At 35.7% G+C, this 21,542-nt stretch overlaps 1 protein-coding gene and 1 long non-coding RNA gene across 2 annotated transcripts; one reads left to right on the forward strand and one right to left on the reverse strand.

The window, feature by feature from the left end:
- Positions 1-288: 288 nt before the first annotated feature.
- Positions 289-9,128, reverse strand: LOC130240138 (creatine kinase, testis isozyme-like). The gene is made up of 5 exons (XM_056471562.1): positions 9,038-9,128; positions 4,387-4,556; positions 2,753-2,876; positions 778-967; positions 289-666 (listed from the first exon to the last, which is right to left on the reverse strand). The coding sequence occupies exons 2-5, from the start codon at positions 4,419-4,421 to the stop codon at positions 488-490; spliced, it is 528 nt and encodes a 175-aa protein (XP_056327537.1). The 5' UTR covers positions 4,422-4,556; positions 9,038-9,128; the 3' UTR covers positions 289-487.
- A 1,113-nt stretch (positions 9,129-10,241) lies between these two features.
- LOC130240139 (uncharacterized) lies at positions 10,242-13,756 on the forward strand. The gene is made up of 2 exons (XR_008838733.1): positions 10,242-11,430; positions 12,631-13,756. It is a non-coding gene; the product is annotated as an uncharacterized LOC130240139 (long non-coding RNA).
- The last annotated feature ends 7,786 nt before the right edge of the window (positions 13,757-21,542 follow it).

Below are 21,542 nucleotides of genomic sequence, written 5' to 3' on the forward strand. Positions count from 1 at the left end.
TCCCAACTTTTTTGGAATGTGTTGCATGATGTGTTGCGGTCTGAATGACAGGAAAGGATGTATATTTACAAATGAAAGGAAGTTGACCAGACAAAACATGAAATATATTGTGTTCATATTGTCTGTAATGAATGAAGTCAAAGTAAATTTGGAAATCCCTACTTTCATTTTTTATTTGCGTTTTCTATCCTGTCCCAACTTTTTTTGATTTGGGATTGTAATTGGTGGAAAGGTGTGTGAATCCTAGAATATTTAACATTTAACATAATGAAGAAAGAAAAGCAAAAATCTGGTCAACAAGGGCTCAATTTTATTCTCTGCTTTTTTTATTTTATTCTCTATATCTATAACGAACATATTAAGATCTCAGAGCAGAAACTTTATGAAGACTTTAGCAAACAAAGAAGTTAGCAAACATTCAGTCAAAGAATTAACAAAGGGGAGGTTAAAACAGAGAAAAATGTGTGAAGTGAGGTTAAAGTGTGGTCTACTTTTGAGCAGGCATCAGGTCATCTACAGACTGGCCTTTCTCCAGTCGTTTCTCCATCTCTATCAGCAGTTTGACTCCATCCACCACCATCTGCACCAGCTCCACCTCAGAGAAGCCCAGACGGTCGGCGTTAGAGATGTCAAAAACACCACCAACTGCAGCAGTGTCCACACCACCTGATAAAAAAAAAAGACAACACTTTCTTATTGCCAAAAGTTTTAAAGCTGGAGTTTTGTTCACAACAGTGGTAAAGTATCTACTACAGTTAAAGTTAGTCGAGTTCCTACCTGTTCCACGTTTCTGCAGCCTCAATCTCTTGAGGATCTCCTCAAACTGCCGGTATTTGCTGAGGTTGGGGAGTTTGACATGTACTCCTGCACGCAGCCCTGTTCCGAGGTTGGATGGACAAGTGAGGACGTAACCAAGATGCTCATTCCACATAAATGCATGACCCTTGTTTCTGAACAACTCCTCAATCTGAAATGACAAGCAATGTGTTTATTGCAGCTCAGTTCAAGGCACCTTTATTATATACTTTGAACAAACATTTATTTTGAGTTTGAAATTCCAAAGCTAAATTTTACTAGACCGATGTATAAGAAACACGGCACACTGAGGACATATTCTGGTTACTAGGGGGTAATGCAAAGGGAAAAGCATAAACTAAAATAAAAATAAACAGATTGTGGACTAAAATATAGTCCTTGGTGTGAATGACTCATTCACATCGCACAGACAAACAGCAACATACTCTTCATTGGGTTTTGTCAGATCAGTGTTTTAAAGTTGTTGGTGTCTATTGACGGCTGGAATTTTCCAATTGTACGTGCTAGACCAACACTTGTTAGGTTGTAAAATTGTGCTTAATATGCTGAAAAACAAGACACTCCTCACATCCTCATTGTAGTCACTTTTAGATTGGACTGGGGTGATCAGTCTGATTGGTCTGTGGTTACACTGCCCTCTACGAAGCATGTTGTGACACATTCCTCCCACAAACATCATTCAATTTTAGGACCCTATTTCAACGATATAGGTGAAAAGTCTAAAGTGCATGGCACAAAAGCATTAAGGGCATGTCCAAATCCACTTTTGCAATTTTAGATGGAAAAATATGGTTTGCACCCCGGCAAATACTCTAGCAGGATTGTGCTTATTCTCTTAATGAGTGTGTGTTGAGCGTAACATGCATTAAACCATAAGGTCAGAGGAACAGCCTGAAGATTTAAGAGGCAGAATTGTGGCAAGGCACAGATACTGTATGGCCAATTGCCACTTAAGGTGCCTATTAGCACAGTGGCCTCCATAATCCAAGGTTTCTTTGATCTCTCACCTGCGACACATGCTATAGTAAGAATATTAAAAGAAAGATACACACACTTCAGGTATGCATTTGGACATGTTTGTGTAATTCTATTAAACGTGTTGAATAATACACAAGCCATTTGATAAAGTATTATAGAGGTTGTGTTTAGGCATTCATGAAATAAAAATATTAATAACTAAATATTAATAAATAAACATAAATGGTTTTTAAAATTGAGTAGACAGAGTAGTTTTTCCAATAAGCAGAAATTGAAAACCTGGAGTTGATTCCCAGCAAAGCCATTATACAGAACCCTTAGTAAAGTGAGGAACGTGCTTTCCTCCAAGCTTTGATCACATCTGCCACAGCAGGCTGAATACACAACTCGCCTTTTGTCATTTTAAGACCTAATCAAGCTTAAATGAAGACAATTATAACAAGGAGAGGCAGATTGATGAAACTCTGTCACAGACTCGCCGCAATTAACAGAAAAGTAGTCAAAGCAATGGAGAACTTTAATCCATTTAAGTAACCCCAAGTAAAGCTTTTTGTGTTTCGAGTGCAGCCGTACTTGGCAAAGTTTTTTTCATTTAAGGTACTTTTCAAACAGATAAACTGTGTGAAAAATCCTGAGTTAAATCATAATATTGCAATCATGCTATTAAAAATGTATTAATTGACAGCCCTCTCTCTCTCTGTGTGTGTGTGTGTGTGTGTGTGTGTGTGTGTGTGTGTGTGTGTGTGTGTGCGTGTGCGTGTGCGTGTGTGTGTGTGTGTGCGTGCGTGCGTGCGGTGCGTGTGTGTGTGTCTGTGTGTGTGTGAGCATTTAAAGCCGCAGATAACAAAAAAAAAGCAGAATACTAACCCTTATAATAAACCAAACTTTTAAAATGATTGTTCTTGGTGTGAACAGGTCTATTAGATCACTTGCATGACTAGTAGCAGTGATGTAATACCTTAGTAAGACCTATGCAGAAACGGGTGAAGACTTCCTGCATTTTGCCACCTTTCTGCATGGAGATGACACGTAGATGGTCTTCCTCATTCACCCACACAAGGAATGTCTTGCTGTCATTGTGCCTGGAAATGAGGAGAGTCAGAAAATCAGAGAGTCAGGAACGTCTTAAAAGCCCAGCACAGAAATGCAATCCTTAACTAAAATAAATGCTTTCCTAGAGAGGAATGGTGGCAAAGTATGGAAAAAAAACTATGCAAATCAGGGTTCCCACTCTTTTTAAAAAATTATTTTCCAGGACATCTGCAGTATTTTCAGATAATTCATGACGGAAATGGTCACAAACAGTTATTCTTATTAGTAGTAGGCTTAGGGGCCATTCACACAGAATGTGTTTTTCCTCTGCATTGAGCATTTTTTTAAAATAGTTTTTTATTGTAAACACACTTGATGGGCATGTTTGATCGTTCTTGTGTCTTTAAAAGCGATGCCCACTTGTGCAGATGCATGAATTAAAATGACACATGGCTTTACTAAGTCTGTGTGGGTTATGGCACATTCCCTTATCAAATTAATATCTCAACATTCTTTATTAAAGATGTAAAAACCTACAATGTATAAAACGATCTTAGTTTGGTGTTAACACAAACAGAGGTGAGGGGCTGTAGTAGTTTAAAGTGAAAGTACCCATCCCATTACATCGGCACCAGCTCCATGTCCACAAATTCACGCATTGGGTTAAATTAATTTTCCAGTGTCCGTGGTCAATCCATTACTTCTACTGTATCTGTTCAGCCCTATCTCTAAAAGCTACAGTAAAACTTGGCCTTTTCTTCAAAATAGTTACATTAATTGTTGTTAGATTTTGCAGTAATTGGCTTAACCATTCTTGAGTTAAATGCACACGATCTTTCGTCATGTTTTTTTTTTATATCTTTTCATTAAAGTGGAAATTAATTTACAAAATAATGTAAACTTGACTGACTGCTTCAATTTAATACTGAATCAGTAACTACCAATACATGTTACCATAATAGCCATTAATCATTCTTACTTTTCAATGAACATGAACTGTCATAGTTTATTAAAGATACAAATCCCTCGCAGCACATCAGCTGCCACCTTCAGCAAACCTCCTAATACGTGCAGCACGAGGACTTTTATGATAATTTTTGAGGATCAAAAGTGGTGGATCTGTTCAGCAAAATATTTGACTGTGTGTCACTGCATCTCAAACGACTAAAAATAATACAAAACACTATACCTAAAGCAATGTCCACTGTGCTGAACGAGAGCGCTTCTCTTCCTGTTAAACTAAATAGTTGATTCATCGATGAAGCAAGCATGCTCCGGCTCAGAGGGTAAAATGCAATGTGAGTGCGGGCTGTTAGGGGAGAGAGGAGGGGGAGCTAAAACTTTATTGTAGAGAGGCAGAAGCGGTTAAGGTTGTGCAATGAAATGAAATCAAGAAATATTAATTTCATGAAATTAAATAAATAACAGAAAAACAAGATAAACCAAGACAGAAGATTTGTAGGACCTGGAACAAACAGACAGGAAGTAGGTTGCTTTTCCATGACAATAACTTTTTAAAAGTGGAAAAAGGAAAGCATTAAGGTGAACCAAAACACTTACCAGATGCCTCTGGCATCAGGCCAATCACGAGCCATTCCTGAGGCTAACAGCAGAGGAGACACAGGCTTGTCGAACAGGAAGTGGTCATCGAAGCTGCTGCTGCTCTGCCTCTGTCATGTTCTTTAAGGCATAGTATTTCCCTTTGAGATCCCCAGCCAGAGCACCCAAAGCTACAGCAAACAGACATTATATATATATATATATATATATATATATATATATATATATATATATATATATATATATATATGAACAAGTCACCATTTTTCTCAGAAAATATATTTCTAAAGGTGCTGTTGACTAAACAAAAACAACCAAAAAAAATCCATATATGCAAAGAAAACAAAACTAATTAGGTTTACAAATTAAGTTATGTGTAAAAAAAATGAAATAACTAAGAAATATTTTTTTGACAGCAAAGAAAAGGCAGTGAAAGCCCAGCAATTTATCTGATCAAAATTGCGATTTAAAATGTGACTTATTACCATTTCATAAAAGAGCTACAGGTTTGAGGAGGTGGAATTTACAGCAACAAAGAAAGACCAAGCATCATCAAACTGCATTTTCAAACTGCCCTAGCATTTTACAACTGTAATAAATGACATATTTGCATGCACCCACTTCTTCATCAAATTATTTAAGATGCTAGTTGTTACAATATTCTATAGTACAATATGGCATGTAATATAGTATTTTAAGGAAAATTTTTATTATATGTTGGCCCAAGGCTCATATAACACTGAAATGCAGCCTCTTTTAAATATCATCTATTCACATCTAAGATGTCATATTTAACCTTACATTTATATTATTTGAATGATCTGATTTTTCCATATATTAAAAAATATGATATAATTTTTTGCCAAAATACATTAGCCGCATTTTCACTATCGCGCCTAAAGCGAGCGAGGCAGGGCCAGTACCGTTTCCACTGTCACTTCCGGGGCCTGATCGGGTCAAAGCGGGGCTTCCTTGGGGCCAGCGGCCGGCCTTTTTTCGCCCGCCAAATACCTTGGGCTAAAGAGGGCCAGCTGGGGATTCGGGGTGGAGTGAAAAGAGAGGCGGACTTTGCCCGAGTCTCGTAAAGATGGCATGCCGTCATTACACTAGTTTTCCGATTGCACACGAGTACATGCAGCAAACAAATAAATAAATAAAAAAGGGGAAAAAAACATATAGCTGGTCAGTTTAAGATAGGCTATTCCATAAAACACCTTATAGGCTAGGGGTCTTTCTGCTTATGATCGCCCTTCTGTTTCCCTTTTAAATGTAAGGCTGTTGCATATAATAATAAAGTTTTAATTTATAAGTGACATTTTTGTTGCGTCCTCGGTGTTTCAATAACGCACAATAATCGTTACATTATATTAAAGACACAGCAGCCAGTAAAGGTTGTCTAGAGTTTTTGTCAAGTTTAAAAGGTGTGTGCATTTAGATGCCTGTATGTGTATTTTAATAGTTTCGTAATGATGCGATGGTGTGCTTTAACTGCCTGATTCCCACTGAATTGGGACGTTCTGGGGCCAGGGTTTGCATGACGCACTGTGAGCTACTAGCCAGTGGAAACGCGACATGATTTCGGCCTCAATGCTCAACCTCCCGGGCGATTGGCCCGGCCGGGCCCATTAAAATTATTGAAACCAAAATGTCCAATGAGTGGCGCCAAATCTCCATCTTTGTCACTGAATTGTACATTCAGATTCGTTCGAATCGGCTCATTTATAAATGATTAAGTGGCTCACTATGAATGACTTGCTCCGAGATTTCTTGTTAACCTCGATTGTTAAGTGCTTAAAACTTTGTTTCAAATGGTAACAAAATAAGAGGTGTTAAAAAGTCTATATTGTTGTGAATAGTAATTAATAATGTTTGTTTTATGTGACCCGAAACCGAAAGCAGCCTTCCTGATACTAATAGCTAAAATACATATGAGTTTAATTTTACATTAGGCTACATGTAGATAAAAAAAAAACATTTCTTTTTACCTATTTCCAGACAACTACCATCCCCCCCCCCCCCCCCCAAGCCCCCTTCCCCACCACACACACCCCCATTGACACAAGTTTTTTCCTCGCCGCTGTTGCCACTAGCTTGCATGGTTCTGGATCTATAGAGCTGCGCATCGGTGGATTTGCTCTTTGGTGTTTGGACTCTCAGTCGTGATTATTAAACCACACTGAACTAAGCTAAACTGAACTGAACTACACTGTTTCAATTTTCCATGATCTCTTATGTGAAGCTGCTTTGACACAATCTACATTGTAAAAGCACTATACAAGTAAAGGCGAATTGAATTGAATTTTAATGTAGTTCAACATAATTTATTTGCATTAAATCTAGTTTTAAATGCTGATAAAACAAAACTATGTATGTTTTGTATGTGGAAAATATGTTATTTTCCAAGTCAAAACAAATTCATCAAAATCTGTTCTATTGCTACTAGATTTAGTTTGTGTACGAGTACAGGTATCTTGGAATTTTAATTGATGAGACCCTTTGCTTTGGCCCTCATGTTCAGCAATTAAAGGTTAACAAAAAAATAAAAAGTGATTTTAGTAGGGCAATTAATAGATTAGTAATTGAAATCGACATTCAGAATCTATGATTGATCAATATTTTACCACGTGTGGAGTCACATGACCCTGCTCCGTTTAGGCTGATTTCAACTTGTGCGTTGAGCTCACAGGTATGGTCCAGCACACGCCTTGCACACCTCTCAAAATAATGTAACTTCATTGCCCAGCTCTAGATTTTAGGCTTCTATAATAGAGTCAAATCTTGCCTTTCTTTTGAAGCTAAAAAGAAAGCTTGTTGCTGCAACTTTTATATCTGTATTGGACTAAAGCGGTGTTATTTATATGCATGCTTCATTTCAGAGTGTGCACTGTTTACCATGGTGCCATTTGGTTTAAAACAAATCTTAAATCCCTCACTCATCATTGTGCGTTGTACATGCAGATGGTCTGCTTTGTCCACTTGTAGGCTCAAGCATTTGCATATCTTTGTTAATAAATCTATTTAGGGTTTCCTCTTTTCATATCTAAAACCTTACATTTGTAAAAAAAAAATCTGTCTCTAGCTATAGCCTTCAGTCTCAGGAAGTTTATTTATTGTCAATACCAGTGTTGCATACTGAAATGGGAAAAAAGGCTTTTAAATATGCAGCACATTTTTGCATGGAATAACCTCCAAACAAAGTTGCCGTTTAAATAATTGGTTTCACTTCATGCTTTTAAAAATATTTTAAATGATTTGGAGTTTAAAACTTTGGCCTGTAGATTCTGAATAGTTTTAACTGTCATTGTATGTGTGCTTTGATGGATGAATGATGTTACCTGTTTTTTGTTTTTGTTTGTTTGTTTGTTAAACCCATGTGAACTGTATACTGCCTAATCTTGGCCAGGACGTTCTTGTGAAAGAGATTATTAATCTGAATGTGCTTTTCCTGGTAAAATAAAGGTTATAATATCATAGGGACACTTGACATAAACACAATGACAACATATAGAACAAAACACAACACAGACACACCTAACATGTCACACATATAATATATCTACTAAAAACAAAAATATTACCTCACAAACTGTATTGTAAATAAAATAAACCATATGAACATTTTCATATTAGTCAATAATATTACCAAAATGAATTTAAAAACTAATTAAATATAAATTTGCACACATTTACACAAGTAAATAAACAGACTCAATGATGGGCTAAAAATCTGCTGAAATCTGTGTGCCCAGATTTAGTGTAGGCCTAGTCATAACAGACTTATGTTGTGCGAATTGTGTTGAGTTTTGAAAATGTGACTACAGATTGGCAATTGAAAAAAAACTGTACCCTTATAGTTAGTATTACCATCAAACTACAAAATCACATTTCAGTGAAGTGACAGTACTATAAGCTTGAAACAGTAAACTATCCAGATATCCATGGGATTTCTCAGTTTTCTATACAGTTCAGCATGGACTATGAAACCTGGGATGTCTTTCTAGGTGTGTCTCATTTCAGAGGCTGCATCCACCAAAGGATGCAGACTTCAAAGGTGCATACTTCAAAGTCCAAACAAGCCGAACCAAGCGCTTTAAAATGAGACAATCTAGCCCACGGAGACAGATGTCATCACCTAGCAACCATAACAGCTGCCATTAATAAGCACTTATAAAATCTGTAATGACTTTAAAAGTAAGTGATTTTAAAACTTATTTCAAGCGATCTGAAGGCAAAGCAAGGTTTATAAACACTTGAAATATATTTCCTTTGATCCATACATGTACACATAAAAATGTAAACTGTCTATTATAATTACTTTTTTGTAAGACATGTCACACTCTTTTTGTTTGTTTTTTAACACGTTTAGATATCCAAGTAAAATAAAACCTAATTCATACATTTAATCTGGAGGTTTTTTTAAAAAACGCCCTGCCATTATCAGTGGGCAATGAGTCTTGGGATGTTCGAGGCCGCAAAGGATCTACCGGTTGTACCCTTCAAATCCTGGGAAATGAAGGATGCATTTTGAGGCTGCATTTGATGCAGCATTCTAATTGTTTTGCAATGACACAGCACCCTTCAAATGCATCCTTTGGAGGATGCAGCCTCTGAAATGAGACACAGCTGATGTGTAATATGCCTGCTGTTATACCTTGCACAGAGAGCTTCTCTACAGCTCTCCTCTCTCCACGGCTGCAGTGTGGTGGCAAACAGAATCCACGGATACTCCTGCCAGTTCTGACGCGAGAGCTCAGCACATAATTGGGATCCAGTTCATCGCCCCCCTGCAAGAACAGAACGTTTTAGACTTTTACAGTGTTGCTGCAATCAATTTTATACAATCAAATTGAAGACCTGAAAAAAATTTAATTAATACTCTACATTAGGATGTGCAATAGCAACACAAAATCATACATCAATCTTTTTGACATTTTTGTAATTAATCTATACATTATTTTTTATAAAAATTAATCATCTAAATAAACAGGCTAACAAGTTCAACTTATAAATTAATGGAATACGCCTGAACGCAAATGACATGATATTCACATTTTGGGTATTTTATATTACCTATTTTATTTTTAAAAATAGTGTCTCTGCTATCAGTTTAGATGATAGTTATGATTATTGTTAAAATAATGAATATGAAGTAAAACAGTAGGTGGTGACAAGTATTAAGGAGTGTCACTGAGCCTGCATAGCTCAGCTTGTGATCTCAGATTGTGAATATTTAGCATTTTTGCTGACAAAAAACAGCATAACAGTACAAATTCTGAATATTTTATTAATGATTGTCAGTTATAGTTGTATAGACTAAAATAAGTACGATGTGTAACCATGCGATATATGGGAAAACAGCAATCCAAATCACATTTTTAAAAGCCTAAATAGATTTTAATCAACAGCGTTATATAAATAATTAAATGTAAGAAAACATGACCATTTTTGGATAAAAGTTCATTTTTTCTGGACCATTTGTTATGTGATAAAATTATTTTATAATTACATTTTTTTTCTGTCCTCCTCCGTTTCATATGAAACTAATTGCATATTTGTACTACCCACTGTGATTGGTTTGCATTGATGATGTTCAATGACTAGTATTTTTAAATATTATATAAATATTATATAAAAAAATTTCTCTGTATATGTCTGATGACGATCATGGAACCGAAACGTAATATATAATAAAATGTTCTTACAGCAAGTATTGATAGTATGCTGTATTGTTTGTTTCCATTTGCACATTTTCACTTTGTGTAATATAAACCTTTACAATATTTTCATTACTGTTATACTGTAAATAGTACATAAATAGTGCAAGGAAAAAACATTAATATGCAATTTTTTCTTGCTGTTTTAGTCACGGATCTGCCAGCGAGACACACACCAACTTTTTGTTGTCTTTTGAACTCTTATATGTCAAGCATAATGTTGTGCGCATTGTAATATTTGATTGATTGTGCAATCAATGAAGATTGGCCACCAGGCTAGTTAAATTTAACCATGAAACCTCCAACTCCAAATTGTCTAGATTCATTGTATAACCTGTGCGTGTGTGTATGCATTTTGCACTTTTTCACCTAAACAAATGAAGAACGCAATAAGACTCCCAGATTGATTCATAAACCAATTTAAGCAAGTCTGTTCTGTATAGAATTTGTCATGAATACTGAGTTTTCTTCAAATTGACTGGTCTGAAAGTGTGGGAACCCTGTCTCTAACCATACGCAGCTGTACTCGATGTTTGACCACTTTTTAATTTCTTCCTTTCTTTCATTGGCTTTGAACTGCTCTTTTCTTCCAGATTCAGCAGCTCTGGCTATAGGCAGTTGTAGGAATACACAGCTGAAGAGTGTCTAGAGTAAGGGCTCATTTAAAATGCACAAACAACATGCCGTTACAACCAACACACTTTGTTTAATGGAGAGCGAAAGACTGTGTGCCTGTGAGAGAGAGAAAGTAAAAGAACGATTGCTTTGTTTGTGGATTTCAGTCTGAAGTTATGACGTATCCATAAAGGCACTACAACACGCACCTCTCGCATGCACAAGAGCACGGTTTACTGTATGTACAGACACGTTCTCTATATCTGTATATGTGTCTGATGTCAGGTCACAGCCAATGTCTCGCATCCAGTGCTCAGAATAGGCTTTTACTCATGATGTACTCTGGCAGTAAACTTCTAGATGTTATATTGTTCTTGAAGGAAGCAGCATGGCAGTTCAATGAGTGCATGGTGAAATCTAGCATTCATATTCAAGTGTCAAGTCGATTGTAGAGTCCAGTAAAAGCAGTTTTTGTGTTTGTCTGATCCAAAATGCTAGGTTTTTGCTTAACTTATTTTTTGTCTTTTTATGCACTCATGGCTTTCTCTTTATCTGTCTCATTGTGTGTGTAGTGTGAATTGCTCTAAAAGTACTAAAATAATTTCCTTTTCCCTTTTTGTCTCTCTGTCCTTTTGCTTCATTTTGATCTCTAACAAATACACAATAACAGAGTCTCAACCGAGTTTGAGAGAAGCGGGAGATTTGAGGGCTCAAGGTGAGGTGTCTGCGACTTTGGAAACCAATATTTCCTTCTTTTTGTTTGTGTTTTGTTGACATTGTATTCCTCTCCCATTGTACGTATGACTGTATATTAGTTAATTTTGTACAGAGCCATTTGTATGCTTTATAATATTGAATGGTGCAGTGATGTTTTTTTCCCCCTCCATTTTCATTGGGCTTGGCAATATTAAATAAAAGTCCATATGAAAAAAATTGGTGCACCTTGTTAGCCTTAAACTGTTACTCCACACTGACATTTATGTAAGAATAGTTCAGTAGTTACTATTGTTCTGTTAAATACTTCTCAAGGTTTGTCTCTCTCTCTTTATGTATTTATGTATGTGTTTGTTTATGCATGTTTGGATTTGGTTTACATATGCATGCATACATACATACATACATACATACATACATACATACATACATACATGCATGCATGCATACATGCATGCATGCATACATACATACATACATACATACATACATACATACATACATACATACACTAGGTATGTAAAGTATTCAGACCCCTTTAAAGGTGCAGTAATTAAGTTTGACACCCAGTAGTTGAACTAAATATTGCATTTCTGGATCAAAACACAAGCAGGTGCAGGTTGCCAAATTGACTTAAAGTAACTTTTTTTTCCCCGTGACCAGAAATGAGATAATATGAATAATAAAATAGATAATAAGACACATTTCCAATCAAAAAAAAAACTTGCTGGTTGAACCTGTTCTCTGTTATGGCTTTCAGTTTGAATCAGTTTATGCTGTGAAAAATTTTTTTTTTTTTTTTAGTCACCTAATTTACCTAGTTAAGCCTTTAAATGTCACTTTAAGCTGTATAGAAATGTCTTAAAAAATATCTAGTAAAATATTATTTACCATCATCATGGGAAAGATAAAATAAATCAGTTATTAGAAATGAGTTATTTACTATTATGTTTAGAAATGTGTTGACAAATGTTGTCCATTAAACATAAATTGGGGGGAAAAAATAAAGGGGGGCTAATAATTCTGACTTTAACTGTGTGTGAGTATGCATACGTGTGTATATATATATATATATATATATATATATATATATATATATATATATATATATATATATATATATATAATGTCCTTCTCAATCCATTGCTTTAACCTCTCTCTCTCCCTCTCTCCCCCTCCATTCTGGTGCTTCATCTAATAGTCGCCATGTATCTGGGGATCAGCAGAAAGATGAAGGGAAAGATGGAAAAGACGGGAAACCTCGCTCTCTCCGTTTCACCTGGAGTATGAACACCACCAGCACCATGGAACCAGCAGACATCATTAATGAGATTCGTACAGTTCTGGATGCCAACAGCTGCAGTTACCAGCAACGCGAATGCTTTCTGCTTCTGTGTGCCCATGGCGACTCTCACACTGACAGCCTTGTCCAGTGGGAGATGGAGGTGTGCAAACTGCCCCGGCTCTCACTTAATGGTGTCGGTTTTAAGAGGATATCTGGCAACTCCATCGCTTTTAAAAACATTGCTTCCAAAATTGCAGGCGAACTCAAGCTATGAATATATCTTTATCTACACAGAGGAATTTATGATTTAGTTCAGTATAGGCAAACCAATTAAGCTGTACAATCGTAAAGTAGCAGTTTACATTTTTTTTTACGAACCACTTACATGTATTTGAAAAACTGTATATATTTTAACATTGCTTAAAGCAATAATTTCTTAACATCGGTCACACAGTTATGGTATTATCATGCAAGTCGTTAAATGCTGTATGAAAAAGAACAGGTTTGAAACTTTGTGTTACGACTGTATGAACACATTAAAAGCAGACTCATTGCCATCAGACAGAGTTGAGAATGATCATTCAGGATTTGTGGTATTTTGTTTTATTTGAGCTTTTTAATAGCCACAGTTATGTGGTGGTTTTAAGTATTACGTGTTTGGATGGCTCTTGTGTAAGGCTGATCCTTGAGTTGCTTAAGACTTCCTTTTTTATTTTGCTCTGCACCTCTTTGTATTGAGGTTGTTTTGTCTGTGAAAATGGCTACAGTAAAACTGATTTGAGTTCAGTTTCACTGCTTGAATGTTAAGAGCAACATTTAGATGTTTTATAATTTATTTGATGTTATTGCCCACTCAATTGTATTTTGTTGTGTAAATAATTTACTTTGAGGTAGTTACACATTTTCATACTAATTTGTTGGAAGTTAAGACGGCATCTCGTAATCTTTCACTTTTAAGACTCACCACAGATTCAAATAAACTATCTGTAACTTGTCACGGTGTTAATTGCAGAGATATAATACAGCTACAAAATGATCTCAACATTTGATCAGACTCTTTTTCATGTTGGATTTTGTTTTGTTTTTTTCAAAAAACACTTTGTACAAAAATTGCATGTGACCTGTGAACCTAGTCTGAAAATTATTTTAAATGTTGATTTATCTATTCTATTATCAACAAATGGCTAAACTTATTTAATCAAAATTATAGCAAAAACATGAGCATTTAAAAAATTGTACAACTTGAACATTTTATTTAATGTAAAATGTAACTTACCCTTTAATATATGTTTTAACATGAAGTAATGCAGAATATGCTTCTTGCTGACTATATTTAACGTTTATTTAATTGACAAAAGTACAAAGAATTTCAGTTTTCAGTGCGCAAATTAGTTGTATTCAGAAAATATAAACACGCTTTGATGGCTGCTATATGCTGCACATTCCAAAACAAAGTTGGGACGGAGGCTAAATTAAAAGGTCCATTCATTCATTTTCTTTTCAGCTTAGTCCCTTTATTAATCTGGGGTCGCCACAGCGGAATGAACCGCCAACTCATCCAGCATTTGTTTTATGCAGCGGATGCCCTTCCAGCTGCAACCCATCACTGAGAAACACATACACACTTATTCACACACACATACATACATACATACACTACGGACAATTTAGCCTACCCAATTAACCTGTACCACTTGTCTTTGGACTGTGGGGAAACCGGAGCACCCGGAGGAAACCCACGCGAATGCAGGAAGAAAATGCAAACTCCACACAGAAACGCCAACTGACCCAGCCGAGCCTCGAACCAGCAACCTTCTTGCTGTGAGGCAACAGCACTACCTACTGCGCCACTGCATTGCCCTAATAAAAGGTTCAATAATATATTTTATAATGTATCAATAAAAATATTTTTATAATTATACGTTATTGTCTAATGCAGAAAAGCTTATTTATGCTTTCATGACCTCTTGGTTGGACTACTGTAATGCATTACTAGGTGATTGTCCTGTAGGCCTAACTAATGCAGCTGTTAGAGTGCTTGAAAATGATCCTATTTCTGCTGAACTTTCAGCATTGATATGGCTCCCTATTAAACATTGTATACATTTTAAAATCTTACGAAGCTCTGAATGGCTTAGCTCCCCAGTATTTGAATGAACTCCTGTTACAGCCCTTCACCTTCACTGTGCCCAATAAATTGCGGACAATTGATTATTCCTATGATATCAAAATCCACTGTAGGCAGTGGATCCTTCTCATATCTGGCACTTAAACTCCGGAACAGCTTTACTAGCATTGTTTGGAAGGCAGACAAACTGACACATCTCTTTGCATTAGCATATACATGAAACGATGCATAACTTTTGAAATGCAAACCCTTTTTAGGCTGCATTAATTAAGGAACGGCGACATGGGGCTCAGTGGTTAGCACTGTGACCTCAAAGCGAGAAGGTTGCTGGTTTGAGTCCCAGCTGGGCCAGTTGGTATTTCTGTGTGGAGTTTGCATGTCCCCCCTTTGTTCGCGTTGATTTCCTACAGGTGTTCCTGTGTGAATTGAATAAACTAAATTGACCGTAGTCTGTGAGTGCATATGTGAATGTTAGGTTGTATGAGTGTTTCCCAGTACTGGGTTGCAGCTGGAAGGGCATCTGCTGCATAAAACATATGCCGGAATAGTTGGCAGTTCATTCCGCTGAGGTAACCCCTGATAAGTAAGGGACTAAGCTCAAGGAAAATTAATGAATAATTAGGGGCAACCGGGAGCCTCTGGCAAGTCCCTCTGAGACTACTGAGTGTGGGAGAAAAGAGCTGTATCAGAGCAGGGCTCAAAAATATTCACGACCATGCCAAATATGGTCAATTTGGGGCTTCTGATTTTAGGAGTATTTTTGTAGTAATTATTAATACATGAGCATATATTTTTAATCTGCCTATTGCACATACCTATGAAGATATCAGAGAACAATTGAACTTAATGAATGAAGTATATGGCACCTTTAATGTTTTTTTTTTTTTTACAAATAATTCAGTTACATTCAGAACTTGATCATCCTGAATATTTTTTTAATACAATAAAATGTATGATGACACTACTGTAATAAAAATGTTCCAATAATTAAACAAAAGCCTAGAAGCACACATTTTAGTTAAAATATAAAATTGTAAAGGTGTAAATATACTTCAGACAAAATAGAAAAATATTTAGATAAGGAATTGTTTTGGAATCAGATTATGACCCCAGAATTGGATCAGATCGTAAAGTCCCAAAAGCACGGGTGTTCACCGTGTTCCTGGAGATTAACCTTCCTGCATAGTTCACCTCCAACCCTGATCAAGCACAACTAAGTAGGATCTGAAACAGCACTTGACAGGTTTATTAGATCAAGGTTGCAGCTATAATCTGTAGGATGAATCTCCAGGAATGGGGTTGGCCCTAAACATTCCCATCTATACTACTAGCAGTAGTAGTAGTTATTTATATACCACATTTTTACAACAGCGTTGGCCAAAGTGCTAAACACAATCAATACTAATTAAAATAAATCACAGCACATAAATAACAACTAAAACTTAAAAACAGATTTCTCAATATTCAAAAGACTAAAATCTAAAGGACAAGATGCATTTCAGAAGGTTTTTAAAAACAAGTGAAGTTGGAGCTTGTCTAATGTGAGGTGGAAGCTGATTCCAGCATTTTCCAGTGATAACCGCTTGCTTCGCTTACACCGGGCCTTGGTACAGACAGAAAAGACGGATGACATTAATGACTTACCAGGACTGTATACATGTAGGAGATCTGATAAATAAGGAAGTGCCAGACCATTTAAGGGTTTATAAACAAAAACTAATAACTTAAAATCAATCCAGAACTTGACAGGCAGCCAACCCAGAGAGGAAACACTTGGGATATGAGTTTATGCTTATGAGTTCGTGTCAGAAGCCCTTGCAGACACATTTTAAACTAATTGCAGTCTATTCAGGGGGTTTTGAATGATACCCACATACAAAAGAGTTGCAATAGTCAAGCCTCCCCAAAATAAAAGCATGAATCACTATCTCAAGCTTGTTAAAAGTGAGAAACGACTTCATTTTTGCCATGTCATAAATGGAAAAAATTGCATTTAACTACTAAATTTACTTGTTTCGTCACCTTAGAATTATAAGGTTCTATCTGACATTTTTGTCAAAATAGAGTTATTGACATATTCTTATTAAATGACAACTTATTTACATTATGGGATGTTTTTTAAGTTGTTTACATTTTGAGACTATTTATTTAAAAAAAAAATGTTACACACATCTTGTTTGCTATGGACTGCAAAAAACTTTGAAGCTCAATATCTCAAAATCTTCCGAATGCAGATAGACCCTTATAATTCCAAGGTGACGATTTGTCAAATTTCAGCTCACTCAGCCACCTCGGTTTATGAAAACAGGGTTTTAGTAAGTGGATAGCTTACCTGAACCTGATAAATCATGAGGGACAGGATTCCCATACCAGACCAGCTCAGTTTTTCCCTCATTTAAGTTTAAAAAATTGACAACAGCCAGGTCTTAACCTCGATTAGACATCCTAAAAGGGAGTCAAGGGCATGTCCATTATTTCTAAGGGGGACATAAATCTGTGTGTCGTCAGCATAAAATGAAAGGCCACCCCATATTTATGAAAAACTGATCCTAAATGTAAAATATATAAAGAAAATAAAATGTGGCCAGGAATAAACCCTTGCGGAACCCCACATGTCAGAGGTTTAGAGGATGAAAAGGTCTGTCCAACATTAACGCAAAAACTTCTGGTTGACAAGTAAGATCTTAACCAGTCAAGAGCAGAACCCTAAATGCTCTTGAGACTGTAAATTTCTTAAGATGGGAAATAAGAACCTCATGGTGGTGTTCACCTGCCAATCCCAGCCTTTTCTGTTGAGCCCGTGACCAATCATAGGCGTTTAAGAACTCGCTTAACAATGCTCAAAAAGCAAGTGGGATAATATTTACATTAGTTTATTTGCTATAAATGCTCATGTTGTTCTGTGCATGTCCTTGAGTTTTGTTTGATACTTTCAAATAGACTTCTTCTTTGAGCAGGTAACATTAAAGGTACAGTTCATTTATCTGACTGCTGTATTAAAGGACAAATTTGTATTACAAATAAAATATAAATATATTTACAAATTATACATTTTAATACACTAATTATTATGTTGCTAAGTAAAATATCAAATTGTTTATAAGCTTCGTCAATGCACCGAGATATCGTATTGAACCGAATCGATGGCAGGATAATCATAATCGAACGAACCATGAGACCAGTGTAGGTTCACACCCCTGTTATCTATACTGAAATAAACTTGTTTTGGTTGCCATTGTTTTAATGGTAACTAGATCAAATTTAGACAATTACACTAGAGCTTATGCAGCTTAGTCAAGTTGGTTTTAGGTTTCGTGCATGAGTTTTAGGGGATCATCTGCCCAAATACATTAACTGAACCAAAACGCACAGCTAACGCCAAAGTAACATATACTCTACAACAAAGCTACTATACCTCTAATATGGTACATACAAAGCTAAATTTGCAATATCTCTTCTATAAGTATCAGTACATAGTAAGAAAAAATATTGCAGGGTATATCCACTTAAATGTTGTGTTCTCACATTTCCACTTTATGTACATCAAACAAATATTTGGGAAAAACATATTTACAGTAATCACCTAGATGTAATACTCTCATTTCTAAAGTGTGCTCAATTCCTAGGGACCTAACGACTTACTACAAAAGATATTTCCCATATTTCCATTAATATATGTACAGGACACACAAAACTATAGAAAAATATTTACACTTATTTAACCAACTGTAATTTTATCTCTCTAAAAATTCCCAGGGGCCAGAATGCCTTCCAGTTGAGAGTTTACCCAATCCATTCATAAACTACAGTTGAGATTGTTTACCCATGTTTTCATTCACATTTTTTACAGTACACAAAGATTGAAGAAAATATCTATAATAATTCACCTAACTGTAATGATTTAAATCTAAAGTGGTGTAGCAGATTCCCAGATTCCTAGATTTTCAGTTTGGTGAATTAATTACAGTAATTCACCTAACTCTAATTTTACAATTTTTTTAAAGCATGTATTACTTTCCCAGAGGCCAGAATGCCTTACTACAGTGAGTTTACCCATCTAGTTTACATATATCATATTTACAGTAATTCAATCAACTGTAATCTATGATTTAAAGGGTGTGTGTAGCACATTTCCAAATGTGTCCGACCTGACTTACTACAGGTGATATTTATTCATTTTCCATCATATAAATGTACAGTACACCAATTATTTTAAATGAACAAACAATTACAGTAATTCACCAACTGTAATTTTATTATTTTAAAAGGGTTGTAGTGCATTCACAGAGGCACTCTGACTTACTACAGGTGCGATTCTATCCATATTTTCATTCATATTTTTTAGAGTACACAAATATGGAAAAAAAATATTTACAACAAATCACCTAACTGTAATTTTTTTTCATTCTAAAGGGTGCAGCTCATTCCCATAGGCCAGAATGACTACTACTGCGAGTTTTTAGCCATATTTTTCCATTCAGATTTGTACAGAACCTATGGAATGAGAAAATTAAGTTCAAGGTGCAGTAGGTGCTCTGCCAAAATGCTAACGTTAGCCATATTAGCTTTGAACATTCAACATACCTCCCATGCCATCTAAAGCCATGCCTCCTTGAGTCATGAACCGAATAGATGACCATAGACATCCTAATATAAAACCACAGGTGTTCACCAGTTAGAAAAACTATTTAGCACTTTGCACTTTGTCCAGTGTAATAGTTAACAGGCCAGCGGGGTGCAGGAATTATAATCCTCAAAAATGGCATTGGGTGGTAAAGTTGGTTTTATATTCATCCATCAGACTTTTTCCTTAATAATATAATTTCAAAAACGCAAGTTTCTATTAGTGAAATCATGTAATCAGCCAATGACCATAACATACAGCATTGTCACAGTCAATTAAATACATGTTTTTTTGGACATGGGTCATTTTTTACAATTGCCCTAGAGTTCAACATTAGAGTTAACAATTTTTTGAATCCACAAATCCAATCACAAACTCTGATAGCGGCAATTTTAGCTTAGCATAAATCACTGAATCACTTTGACGATAAGCACCTCACTTTAAAATCTTACTTTGAAATGACCAAATAGTTTCAATAATGGTCCTTTTTAAATCAATATTATTTAAAGCTCTGTTTCATATTTTATGCTTGAAGAAGATGTAAAGATGTTTTTTGAGATTAACAGAACACTACTTTGTTTCATTCATTCATTCATTTTCTTTTTGGCTTAGTCCCTTTATTAATCCGGGGTTGCCATAATGGAATGAACTGCATACATTTTACGCAGCGGATGCCCTTCCAGCCGCAACCCATACTATTTATATTGTTTTTATGCAATTGCCTGTCAGCTAAATTTCTTGGGAAACATTTTGCAGAGGTTACGTTTAATCCTGCATACAATTTATTAACATAGTTTTATTTTATTACAATTTATTTCAAAATGCACCTACATTTGTGATAAAAACAAATTTAATACATATTTTATAAATGAGGACTTTTTAAAAATCTTGTCTCACTTTGTTCTTGTGAACACAGTCTTGTGTCTCGAGGAATATGTTTCTCGTCATCACACCCCTAGAATTTAATAAATGTACTGTAAATTAAAATGTCTTAAAATGTATAGAAAGAGTCTTAAAAATGTCTTAAGAGGTGTTGAATTTAACTCAATAATTCCTGTATATACCATAAAAAATATGTTTGTTTTTTAAGCTGGTTACTGAGAATGAACAATGGTTTATACTAGCCTGGCAATAAAGATAACAGCAAATTCAAGTTGATTTCTTTTTTAAAATAAAAATATTCACTCAAATCAGATTCAGGCCTTGTATATATGTGGAAATTTATGTGTGTTTGCTGTGTAAGCAGGTAGATTGGATTTTCACCTGTTAATGCGAGTCGCAGTCATTAAAAACCGTAGCGAATGACATTATGTCTGACACTTTCTTTTTCAGAACAGACTTAAGCAGAGTCCCAAACCCAAAATCTCATACACGAGGACTTAAACAGCTTTTCATATGTCATATAGCACAGGTATTTAAGCATGTTAACAAGAGCGAGAGAGCGCAATGTCCGCCACATAACCAATATTAACTAATATACAACTAGTGCATACATTTAGATTGCCTAAAGGTTTAAAAAAGCCTATATATCAAAAGAAGAATGACAAATGAGAACCTTTCTGTCATAAACTGTAGTAAAACAGCTTGTCAAAAGCTGCGAACAGATAGCTATACAGGTATAGAGAAAGAGCACTTTTTAATTATCAGCTGTTAGTCAGCGCCCGCTCTTTTTTCCTGATCATTGCACCTTTGCCGTGTGCTGTGTAAATGCAGACAATCGGATACGAGTCACTTTTAAAAGATGATGTAAGCAGGTCATCAAAAAATCTAATATCAGACACAAAATCGGAATTGACCCATCAAGATCTGCAGTGTAAATGCAGCCCTTGAGTATGCAGTTTCAAGCGCAGCCCACCGATTCATCGAACCACAGTGTATGTTTCCACTGTGTTATGGTCAAGAAGTCAACGGCACTTCTGGACAATGTTAACATAGGGCTTCCTTTTGGCACAGTTACCGTTTTCACTGACATTGGTGGATGCAAGCTAAATATTGTGGTACTTGACAAAGGTTTGCCAAAGTATTCCTAAGACCATGTAATGATATTGCTTATAGATGAATGACAAATCACCTGAT

This window comes from Danio aesculapii, chromosome 13 (genome assembly GCF_903798145.1).
Source record: "Danio aesculapii chromosome 13, fDanAes4.1, whole genome shotgun sequence".
Taxonomy (NCBI): Eukaryota; Metazoa; Chordata; class Actinopteri; order Cypriniformes; family Danionidae; genus Danio; species Danio aesculapii.

Bases quoted from the DNA above. Each gene is read 5' to 3' on its own strand.
- LOC130240138 (XM_056471562.1), bottom strand. From the start codon at position 4,421: ATGGCTCGTGATTGGCCTGATGCCAGAGGCATCTG. The intron at 968-2,752 runs GTATTACATCAC...TTGTCATTTCAG, and splicing joins TCTGCATAGGTCTTACTAAG to ATTGAGGAGTTGTTCAGAAA. The intron at 667-777 runs GTAGGAACTCGA...TTTTTTTATCAG, and splicing joins GCTGCAGAAACGTGGAACAG to GTGGTGTGGACACTGCTGCA.